Here is an 11,802-nt window from a genome sequence, read left to right as displayed (position 1 = left end):
CCGGGGCCGGGAGAGGCGGCAGCGAGACGGTTAAAGGGGGGGCGGGGAGCGGGGTGGCGAGCCCATTCCGTGCGATCCGCTCCGTGCTTTGCGGGTGGCCGCGCGGGCACCGGCGGGAACCGGGGCGCCCCGTTCCGGCCCCCGCCCCCCGCCGTGCTCCCCCCCCGCACCTCGCCGTGCCCCGCCAGACCGCGGCCGCCGCCCGCCCCCGGCTCCGTGCTGCCCGCCCGCCTGGACCCGCTCCGCCAAGCGGATCCGCCCCAGGTTTTCCAGCCGCCCGACGCGGTCCGGGCTGTCGCGCCGATCCCGCGCTCGAGGCTCCGCTCCGCGTTTCCGCGGCAGCCGCCCGTGAGCGAGTCTCGCGAGCCCAGGCCCCACTGCGGCCAATGGAAGCGCGTCCCTCGCTCCGCGCAGCCAATAAGGAGCCGCCGCCGCCCCCCCGTCGGGTTGCAGCGCGGTGAGGGCTCCGAGCGGCGCCTCCATTTAAAGGGGCCGCGACCCGAATCCGGGTTCTGGGTAGAGCGGGCGGCGCAGCACCGGGAGAGCCAGGTACAAGCGGCGGCGGCCGCGGGCGCGCCCCGGCGGCGTCCCGGGAAGCGCGGATGAGGCCGCGGGGCGGTCGCGGGGCCCCGCGAGGAGGGGGCGGGGCGGGCGCGTGCGGCGCGGGTACCGGGGGTGGGGGGAGGGTGAGCCCCCCGGGGAGTGGGGTGGGGGGCTGCGCGCGCCTTGCTGGAGGGGGCGTGGCCGGCGCCCCACGAGGGGGCGTGGCCGGTGCCGCTCGCCCCCTCCCCGTGGCGGCCGCTTGGGGGCGCCCTGCGGCGGGTCCCGGCGGGGCGGGGGTGGGGGGGGAGGAGCCCTGTGCGACCCTCGCCTCTTGGGAGCGCGGTGTGGGCTGCGGGTCTCCCCGGGATGGATGGGGAGTCCCAGCCTGACCCCCTACCCCGGTGCAGCTCCAGTCCAGTGGAGACTCCAATGCGACCTTCGCTCCGGTGCGGGGGAGGCGGTGGTCTCTGGACTCGTCCAGGTATGGCTGGGGATCGCACTTGCCTGGTCCCCATCCCCGCCTCGGTCCCATGGAGACCCCCATGCGGCCCTCGCTCTGGAGGGGGGTGATCTCTGGAGTCATCCGGGATGGATGGGGAGCCCCCATCTGACCCCCATCCCCGACCCGGTACAGAGTGCACCCCGTGCCCCTTGCGGTGGGGGGGATGGCCCGTGCGACCCTCGCCCCTCTTGGGGAGCGGTCTGGGCTCTGGGTCCCCCCACTGTGGCTGGGGAGCCCACCAGCCTGACCCCCATTCCCACCCCGCTTCCATAGAGACCCCAGTGAGACCCTTGTCCCCGTTGCGGGAGGTGGTCTCTGGGTTCCCCTGCGATGGATGGGGAGCCCCAGCCTGGCCCCCCTCCCGGGTGTGGGTTGGCATAGGAAGGCACCGTGGGCAGCCCTTGTGGGGGGCGGTGGCTGGATGTGCCTCCCAGCCACATCAGTGCCTGGGCACAGGCTGGGCCCAGGGTTCGTGGCTCCTGGGAGCCCCTGGAGCGCCCAGCCCAGCGGGGCCTGTCCTTGCTGCGGGGCCGTGCTGAGCAGTGGCAGCAAACAGCCCTGGCACCCTCTGCCCCAAAGCTCTGCCCTGGCACCTGCCCAGGCTTGGCTCTCCCTGTGTCCCCAGGGGCTCGGCCTTTATGGTGTTGTCACCACGTGCAGGGGCAAAGTCTGTGGGGCTCAGCAGCTCTTGCTCGGTGATCTGGCCAGTCCTGACAGCCTTCCCCCTGTGTGGGGGGGGGTCTGGAGCCTCCTCAGGGCCTGGTGGATGTATGTATCCCTGGACACCGTGTGCTGCTCTTGAGGATCTGGCCCCATGAGAGAAAGGTGCAGCCCCATGGGGCTGAAGCTGCCTTGGGCTGCTGCGGGAGGCCCCACTCTGTGGAAGCCTCCCCATGTGGGCAGTGTAGCTGTGGCCAACAAGGTGTCCTGGGGAGCATCAAGTACCTCCTGTGTGGTTTGTAGAGGTGGAAGGAGGCCTGGCGAGGCAGGGAGCTGGCTGTGGTGTGTGCCTGGCATGGCAAAAGGCCCTGGCAGTCAGATATGCTTGTGTGGGCAGAGGCAGCACTGGACGTGGTCTGTGTCAGGTGATGGTGGAGGATAGGATTTTTGACTGAGTGCTGAGGGATGGTTCCTGGAGTCTCTTTTGGTGAGGATGAGAGCTGCTTCATTTGTGCTCTCCTCTTCTCCTGCTGTGCTTCCAGCTATGGCTTTTGTTCTAGGCTATAACTTCTTTCCCTTTCATTGCAGCTGCAATCCCCAAGAAAACTTCTAATCTGCATTTTCTTACCTAACCCTGCCTATCCTGGGATCAAAGCTGGTGATAAGAGCATAGCCCTGTTGTTATTGTGAGCTCAGCCTTATTAAAGTAATATCCACAGTGTACAGAGCTGTAACGACTAACCTGAACCTCACAGCTCTGTGGTGCATATTTGCACAACCTCTTTTCTCTCTGCACCTGCTCACATCCCTCTCTCTGTGAGTGCCTTTTCTTTGGAGGATGACAGTAGCAACAGATTCTTCCACATCTCTGGCAGCCAGAGCAAGGGCCCAGGCCGAGCCCATGGCCTCACTTTGGGAGCAAAGCCCCTTGTGTGATATCTTTATGGATGTCTTGTGGTCAGTGATGCTGGGATGTACAACTCTGATGGACACAGACGGAAGCCTTGGTGCAGACGGGTTATGGTGAAAGCAATCCAGTGGAAGTATGGAATAGGCTGCAGCTGTGACAATGCATTTGTTAGCTTAGCAAAGGCAGCACCAGCAGGGTTTCATTGGATTTGTGTTTTAGTCTCAGTATCGTGTTTTGTTAACTTCTTCCTCTGCTGATGGTACACATCAGGAAATGGCAGTGTTTGAAACCATCCTCACCAGTCCTGCTGGTCGTGGGCTCTGGTGGTGTCTCCTGGCCACTTGCTTTGAGTGTGCTCTGCTGGCCCAGCCCTGGGCAGCCCAAAGGGAAAGGAGTTGGTCTCTAGACGGGGTGAGATACTGCTCTGTTCAACACAGCATTACCCAGGGCCAGTTTGAACAGCTGCACGTGAGGTGAGGCCTCCCAGCGCTGAGATCCCTCCCCAGCACTTTGGTGGCAGGCACCTTGCAGAGGGATCTGGGACTGTCAGTGAGGCAGAGGAGACAACTCACATTGTGTTTCCAGTATTTTGGCTCTGCAAGGCCTCTTAAGGAAAATGAGATGTTTTGCCCTCAAAGATACATCCTCTCAGAGACTCTGCCCTTTTGTCTTCTCTCTCTTCGCTGTGCAGTAGGGTTTATTCACAGAACCACAGACAGATTTGGGTTGTACGGGACCTCTAGAAGTTTCTGGTCCAACTGATCTCCTGCTTGCAGCAGAGCTGACTTGAGGCCTTGTTCAGGGCTTTGTCCAGTTGGGTTTTGAGGACCTCCAGGGAGTCCGTGGACTGTTCCCAGGCTGCAGCACTCCTCTGGAGAGTCACCTGCTGTCCTCTCCATTTGTCTGTAGCTGCTTGTGAGACGTGCCAGAACTTTGTCAGGTGTTCTGATGCCTTCCTGCAGCATTTGGGCAACTGGTAGAGAGACGTGATGACCATCTGTTTTTTACCACTTCCAGGTCTTTTACTTTTTTTAATCATTGTCTTAATATCATTAAGGCACTTTGGATACACACTGCTCAAGCATGCTGTACCTCCGAGTACTTTTTGTTGTGCTTCTGATAGTACTTCCAAAGCTTTTTTACCCACTCACCCCCTTCCCATGTGTTTAACACTATTTTGGCTGTACAAACACCAGGAGAATTTTCTCTTGGACTTGAGTGGAGTTGGTTCTTGAAGCTGAATTGCTCTCCAGATAGCATTGCTGCTAAGGGTGAACTTAGACTTGTTACTCCTTTCTGTGTTGCAAAGCCTTGGTACTTAGTGCTTGGGGAGGATCCTGGTCTTACAAGATGTGGGGGGATCCAAGCCATTTCAAAGTGCTGCCAGGATGGCATTCTGGATGGATGAGGATGCTCCTGTTGGCTGTCTTAGCATTTACTGCTCTGGTTAGCAGCAGATGATGCCGAGATTGAGGAATGTTGTCAGTTATATTTGAAGTGTTGCAGGGAGTCTCCTGGTAAACCTAATTCCAGGCAGTTCTGTGAGATTTCTGAAAATTGTCCTTCTTGCACTTTCTTGAAACTGAGGTGAAGTTTCTGGAATGCAAGCTCAAAATCCAGTTTGGTCATTCCTGCCTTTGAGGAATTTACAGGAGACTCGTGGTTGTGTTTTGCAGCACCAGCTGCTCAGTGCTGAAGGATTTAGGCTTTCTGGGTTCAGGGTGACTGTGATACTACATTTGAGGCCTGCAGCCCTGAGCTTGGGCTCTCGCTGTAGAAAAATCTAGTGGTGATCTCTCCTGGCTTTGGGACTATCAAGAAACAATTGCTGGAGTCTTGATGCTGCTGGTGATGTTCTGGAAAGGCCCTTTTTTGCCCTGTGTACCAGTTCCTGTTTTGTAGACAGTCCCAGTCACACGTGAAGACTGGCCTGAAGGGGATGTGGTGAAAGATGCTGCAGTTTGCACTGATTGAGAACCAATAATACATTTGGAGGTGAGACAACATTCACCAAACCCTCCCTGCAAAGCACAAGCTGAAGGACTTGACCAGTGGCATCTGCAGGAGCTGTAGCTGACTTGGAGTGAGTCACTGCATGTAAAACCTCAGAATCACAGAGGGCTTACAGATCCCATGGTCAGTTGTATAATCATGTGTTTATGAGCTTGTCTGACTTTGATTTCCAGCTTTTTGCGTCCTTGTGTGCATTTGTCTGTATCTCCAAGGAGTTGTCTGCTGTAGATCTTCTTACCTTGTGTTTTTTTTGAGATGGGTCATGTCTCCCCATTTCTTTTCAGTGAACAAAGTAAGTTTAGCACTGGAGGGTGTTTTCTAAACCATGGCTGATTCATAAAGCAGTGGGATTCTTGTGTCACTCTGTCAGATTTTTTTAATTTGAAACATCTCAACTCTTCCAATAACTGTTATCAAGTGTAGCCAAGAATGAGACAGTAATGGTCTAACATGGTTCTGTGTGCAAGTAGCTCTGTACTGCATGTCACCAAGTGGGCTTTGTGCTCTTTGGAGACTGAGTTTGCAGCTCAGAGAGCTGCCTCTCCAAAAACACTAGTAAGTAACAAAATCCTTTCTGCTCCTTTCTGGAGAATTTTGGCTGGACTGAAACCTGGTCCGTGGTAGTGTGCTTAGTTTACTGGTGATTCTTTGTAAATTAATTTGAGTTGAAATGAGTTAACCAGTATGTAATAAAGGTTTGCAGTGCTTGAATTTAGAAAGCTATCAGCTGCCCAGATAAACTGAGATAAGTCACAGCAGAGAAGTTGGCTTTTGCTGTACTCACCACTCAAAGAATAGTATTGTTAATGAGGATACATTGACTGAAACCATGCTGGTAGGACATGATATTACTTCCTTAATGTTTTATTGATTGGACACTGTTGTTTTTGTTGAGAAATTCTAGGTTGGGTGTTACTGTTTATTCAAAAATTTGGCACAAAACACTAGAAGCTTCGTTCCAGAACTCTGCTCAGGTCTTACAGGCCTTGTAGATGGGAAGTGGCTAAAATGTTGATTTAAGTGTCTTTTGTAGTTACTAGTTAATTATTTTCGTATTTCAGATGATCTCTAATAGTGAAGAAGATAATTCTTCAGCCTTCAAAAGTATTGAAAATCTGAATCCACGTCCATGAACAAAAGTCCAGGACAGATACCCAAGCAGTTGGTGTTCCTTTGCTAGAGGAAAGCCGTAACTGCATGGCTGTGGGATTTTTTGTGGGCTGTAAAGACTTCTGAGATGTTCATTTCATTGGGAGAGAGTAACAGCAGCATTTTTTCTTGCTGTCTGTTTTTAATTAAATGTTTGATGGTACATCATCATTTCTGTAGGTGGGCCACATATTCCCCTCCTAATAGTTACCTGAGTTACAGCACCACTGATGTCTTTAATAAGCTGGATGAAGTCCCAGGTAGTCAACTTGGATGTGCTGACGTGTCCTGGCAGAGATGTTGCACTTTGAACTTCCAGATCTGAGAGAAGATCCCACGTTCCCCCTCTTTGGCAGAAAGGGCTGGGCAGGTCTGGTAGCCACAGGCACTGAGTTTGGCAGCCAGTGTCGTGTTCTGTGCCAGTCCAGCACACCTGGGGAGGACCTTCAGCTGTCCCATCACTCCTCTGGAAACGCTTGCACGCTACTTGGGAAGCATTCTGCTGCAGGCTGTTGTGGAAGAGACTTTGCTCCTTCAATTTGTTCTTTCCAAGAATATATCTGTTACTGAATACTCCAGGGAGTACTTACTCCTAAGTAAGGAGTTTCCAAATGGAGCAGTCGTGTCTTCTGTGAAGTGCGGGATTTCAGCACACTGCCTCCTCTTGCTTTGGCCAAGTCATGTTGCAGTGTACTCTTCTTGCTGTCAGTTATGTGGCTGGAAAAGAGGAAGATTTCGAGCAGACCAGTGACCAAACCCTAGTGACTGAGCTGTGCATTTGCTGCTCCTGGAATAAGAGAGGCCATGACTTGTGGTGGATCATTTCAGCATCTGCCAGAAACAATAAGCTATTCTGCTTCTGCTGTAGAAAGTGAGAAAAGACTTTACCAGAGATAAAGTGCACGCTCTGTTTGCAGCTTAACTCACTGTGAAGCTTAGCAGAAGGCCCAGACGAATCTGACTGCCTGGGGCAGACAGAAGTAGAGCTTCTTACCTTGCTGCAGCTGAGCAGCTCTAATTTCTTTAGGTTGAGTTTGATTTCAGAGCAACCCACAGAACTGGAAAATACCATTCTTTCCTGTTTTGAGAGCTGCCTTCCTCATCCTTATCAGCTGGTAGTTGAAAGCCACTATAAAGAATTCATTGTCAGGGACATTCCGTGCTTTCCCACTCAGACTGTTTGTCAGGATCACCTTGGGTCCAGCCTCAACTCTTAACTCCATCAGCTTTTCCACATTCTTCTAAATACATCAAGAGTTGGCATTCATCTGCCCTGTATCACCTTGGAGCTCTGCTGCAGTGGTTGAAAATAAAAGAAAAATACTTTTGAAAACTAAATGTTAAGCCGCAGAACTTAAAACCACTGGAATTTTAGGAGGTCCAAAGTATAAACTGGTTCAAAGTGGGATTAGGCAGATTCACAGAGGATTTGCCCAGTACAGACTCTTAACAGGGACATTGTCAGTGCAGCTCAAGCCAAGTGGTTCTTCAGCAGCTGAGTCCTTGATTGGAGGATGTGCTGAAGAGGAACATCCTGTTAGTTGTGTTTCTTACACTCTCTCACCAGGTATCCATTCTTGGTGTGAATAGGAACAGGATATTTGAGTACATGGTCCTTTTGCAGCAGTCCTTAGCTTTGCACATCCTAAGAAGAGGTTTTGGTTCCTTCAGCAGAACGTGTGAGCTTTTCTGCTGGGAGGATTCAGACAGAGCTGATGAGAGGGGACAGGACCCTCGAGCACAGGGGCTGAGCGCTGTGCTTCCAGTCAGAGCGTGCGAGCAAGTGCTCTTACTGCAGCCTTGCCTCTGCAGAAAGGCCTGTCCCAGCCACATCCCAGTAGTTTGGAGTTGCCTTAATCTGCAGAATACTTGTTCTCTCTAGGACTTTTCTGTTGGTCAAGGACGTTGCCATTGAGTCAGAGTTTTGTCTTGCATTGTGATGCCCAAAGTTTGAAAGCAGTGTTAAGGTGTACACTGTTAAACCAGATGCCTTTGGTCCACTTGTAGAGCACATGAGTTGCACAACAAGTTCATAGATTGTTGCTTGCATTATCCTCTGAGAGGAAATGCCCAAATGGATTTCTTATGCTCCAATATTTCCAGGGTCTATTTCTACCAAGCAAAGACTAGGCCAGCTGAAAGTGGCAAATACTTTAGGAGTATCACCTTAGAGGTTCATGGCAGACTTGGTGCAAAGTGTCTGAGGTGATTCTGAGGGGCATGCTACCTCTGTTAAATAAACCTATAAATAAATTTCCTTCTTTATCTGGATGCCTTGAGGTTTTTTTGCTTATTATTGTAGGGTCTGCTGTCTGTCTGTGAATCTGGGTGGGGGATATCTTTGAGCAGGAGACATTGTTCATATTCTGAGCAGCAGGAAAAAAAACTGTGTTTATCATCTTGGGAGGGTTCTCATCTGCTTCAAATCCTTAGGACCTTTCTTTCAGATGTCTTTGTTTCTATTTCACTTTTTTCTTATTTCTGTCAGCCACACTAAAGCATGTGTTAGATCCTGTATTGCTCTGGAATTGGCTTATTCTAAAGTTTTGTCTCATCTTGTAACTAAAGTGAACAGAAACACCAAAGTCCTGAGGGGTGGAGCTTGCTGAGCATTTCTAAAGATTACATTTGCTTCAGTTTCTGTTTGTGATTGTGGGAACAGTGCTTTATCTGCCACCAGGAAACAGAAAACATTACTGTGTATTTCGATAAAATAAGGAGGCAGTGGCTTTGAAATCCAGTTGTTGGGTATGATTTCCTTAAATTCCCGCTTGAATAAGTTTCAGAAGTTGGGTACATTCTCTGTCCAAGTACGTTCTGTTTACTTCTGAGCAAACCATTTGTGAGTGAGAACTTGGTTGTCCTTTCAGAGGGAAGGATATAAAAAAAGAATTAAACAGCCATCATCAGTGAAACTATTTCAGGCTTCCTCCTTCACTGATGTATATGAGTTATGCCCACTGTAAGCCCAAATAGACAAGAGTACTGAGTCTTCTCATTCAGAGATTAAAACAGTGCTAAATTTAGAATCTGAATTACTCTGATGGGGAGGGATAGGTTGTTGCCACACCATTTGATTCTAGTGCCTTTTTTGTAGTGTCTGCTTAGAGCCTGTTTGGGGACATGATGTTACTTCAAGTCTTACACTGCCTTACCACTTGCAGACTCCAGGTCCTGCTCCCTTTCCCTCTTTGGGTTTGTCAGCCATTATCTCCTTGTGCGGATTTAATTCAGTTTTAGACCATATTACTTGCCTCATCACAAAGTCTTGACCTTTCTGTCTTATGATAATGTCGACCATGAGGAGCTGGGCTGTAACTTTACCTCTGAGGTTGGCTGTCTGCATCACACCTTCCTATTCAAGTGTACTGTTTGTGCCCTGCAAAGTCACACTGGTCTTTTTTCCTGACTCTGCACTGCATGCTTGTGTCTACCTTGCTACTTGTTCTTCTTATGACTGCTTTTAACGTCAGAGCTTTACCACCTTTCTTCTTGCCACTCTCCAGAACTCCTCCTAGTTCTAACTTAAGCTTTTGTTTGTTCCATGTCTGAATATTAGCCCACATAGTTATGGGGCTATGCAGTAGCTGTAGTTACACTACAACATTGTTTATATCTGTCTTCTTACAAGATTAATGCATCTTGTCATCCTGTGTCTTGTTAAGACTCAGACTTCGGGGCTTGAAAGGAGTTATTTCTACCTTTGTGTTCAAGAGAAAAAAGGTATTTTAAAAATTAAAGATGTGTTAGCTCCGTAAGAACAGATCAGGAGAAAGGACAGACCAGATTATTTGGATAGGGAAGAAGGCAGGGGTGGGGGTATTACTGCAGAACATCAGTGAGGAGCCTCCTGAACTGGTGCTCAAGTCATTTCTCATACCCCACTGTGTTATTTAGCATAAGCCAGTCTCTTCGCTGTGCTGTGGTGAGGTGTGTGAGGGCTGTAGAGTTCCCAAAGGTCTGTTGTACCAAACTACTGTATACTGCTGCTGACTTTTGTACCCTCACAAGGAGAGGTCATTGACCTGCTGGTGTCTGGTATGCCTGGCAGCATTCCTGGGCCTTGTTTTACTCCAGCAGTGCTCAGAAGAGTGGGCAGTTCATGTTCTGTGTTAGACTGCTTTTCATTAACTTGCAAGTCTCTCTCTCATTTCCAGTTCCCATCTTCTAAATGGATTCCAGCGAATTTTCAGGATCTTTGGACCCCCTGTCCTTGCCTGACAAACCACTCATTGGTGATCTCCCTGCTGACATGGAGTTTGGTGAAGATCTCCTGGGCTCCCAAACAGCTTCTACCCAGGAAGCTTCAGTTCTTCAGCCCCCTGGCTGGGATCAATCCAAGCAAATGACTACAGACGAGGACTTGGACGTTGTAATGAAAGCAGACAGCCTGTCTGATCTAAATAAATCAAATGACCATGTTCTAGATAAACCTGTTGTATTGGATATGCTGGAGAAACCTGATGTCTTAGATGACTTGGGTAAAACTTCTGACTTGGTGGAACTAGGTAAACCAGAGGCTCTGGATGGGCTGTGTAAGGCACAACCTTCCCAGGGCGTGGAACGTGGACCGGCAGACTCCTCTGCCCTGTCTAGAGAAGCCCTTGGTCCAGAAACAGGGAAAGAAGGGGAGGATGCACCAAAAAATTGTTCTGGGGATGTAAAGGAAGATGGTGCTGCTGCTATTCCTGCACTGTCTGGTGACAATGCCCCTGGATCACCCCAACAACCCGTCTCTGACTCCGGGAACCTCAGCAGTGCCTCAGCCACGGAAGAAACCACAGCACAGTCCTCGAGTCCCACAATGCCCCCCCCACCCCAACTCAGTCTTAAACAAACAAAAAAGATGAAGTTGAAGGCACCAAGGAAAAGCTCACCTGTGCAGAGGGAAGGGCTGGCAGGGGAAGCAGAGGTGGAACTGAGCCCAGACAACAGAACTGCAGCTTTGCCCCCTGAGCCTGTGGAGGAAAACCGGGCTGAGGAAGGGGATGCTAATGGGAAGAACTCACTTAAAGAAAACAGTGTACTCAAAGCACAGGAAGCCTTACCACCAACAGGTAAGTTGTTGGCTCAGCAGAACTTGGCTTCCTTTTGCTCAGGAGGTCATCCAGCTACACACTGTTGAAGCTGGAGTCTGCTTTACCCTCCAGCTCATCCTCTGCTGTGGAAATAGCCAGCTCTTCTGATGGTCTAGATTTGGGTAAAGCCTCTTGTGTAAAGGGGCTAATGTTCTGGTGTGCACAAGCTCCAGCTCCGGCTTTCATGGTTTTAACTGATTTTTGGTGCTTGTGGAAGCAAGGAGCTTCCCCAATAAAGCTGTGGCTGCACATCAGCTTAGCTCACACTCTTCATCTCTGGAGTCTTTGCTGGAACTGAAGGTCACCAGCAGGTGTTTCCAAGAGGTGAAGTGCCTCTGCCCAGACTGGCCATCCCCAGGAGGTGCTTAGTCATGGTCAGAAGCAGTTGGAGGTAACTGCCCACCCAGCCTGCCTCCCCTATGCAGGGAGGTCTCCCCCTTACAGGCTCCTCCCAAGTCGCGTGTTTGGATCTGCAACTACAGGTGGTGGGTTTAGGAGCCTTCCACCACCAGAACTGTACTTGGTAGCCAGAGCAGGCTGAGGCTTCATGTGCTGACTGACCCAAAGGGTGACTGCGTTTGGAGAACACCTGTGCTACTCTCTTGGAGAAAAGCAAGATGCTAGATGCAAGCTTCTTCTGTGCTTCTGTTCCAGGAGAAAGCCTGTCTGGGAAGGGAAGCGAGCTGCCAGCTGAGAAGGTGAGGATAATGCAGTCAAGTACGTATGGTACAGGAGCATAGAGTGTGGCTGGCTGTTGTCAGACTCTGTGAGGGACACTGGCTGCCTTGTCACCCCTCTGGAAAGGAGTTTGCATGACTCTTGTGACAGAATGATCCCTGTGCACTGCCACTATGCTGTAATGTGGCTGCAGTGTGTCCCTGCTATCCCCAGCTGAAATGTCGTTCTCATAAGTCTACTTCCCCGTCTCCTCTGTCTTGCTAACTCTG

The 11,802-nt window shown here is 50.8% G+C and overlaps 1 protein-coding gene across 8 annotated transcripts in view; it reads left to right on the top strand.

Annotated features, from left to right (window-relative positions):
• Nucleotides 1-11,802, top strand: part of ZMYM3 (zinc finger MYM-type containing 3) — a 32,880-nt gene that overhangs the window by 135 nt on the left and 20,943 nt on the right. For 2 of the 8 annotated variants that reach the window (XR_005604650.1, XM_039571732.1), the window contains exons 1-3: nt 245-549; nt 9,935-10,834; nt 11,510-11,553. Coding sequence is in view for 7 of the 8 variants with exons in the window: in XM_039571732.1 (XP_039427666.1) it covers nt 9,949-10,834; nt 11,510-11,553 (930 nt within the window). In the remaining variant the exon portion in view is untranslated. Of the gene's footprint in view, nt 1-244; nt 550-950; nt 1,025-1,060; nt 4,699-9,934; nt 10,835-11,509; nt 11,554-11,802 lie in introns of those variants that run through there. The other 6 variants (XM_039571737.1, XM_039571736.1, XM_039571735.1 and 3 more) reach the window with 4 other exon arrangements.

This window comes from Corvus cornix, chromosome 4A (assembly GCF_000738735.6).
Source record: "Corvus cornix cornix isolate S_Up_H32 chromosome 4A, ASM73873v5, whole genome shotgun sequence".
NCBI lineage: Eukaryota > Metazoa > Chordata > Aves > Passeriformes > Corvidae > Corvus > Corvus cornix.
Note: the sequence above shows the minus strand (reverse complement) of the source record. Positions and strands in the feature narration are given on the sequence as shown.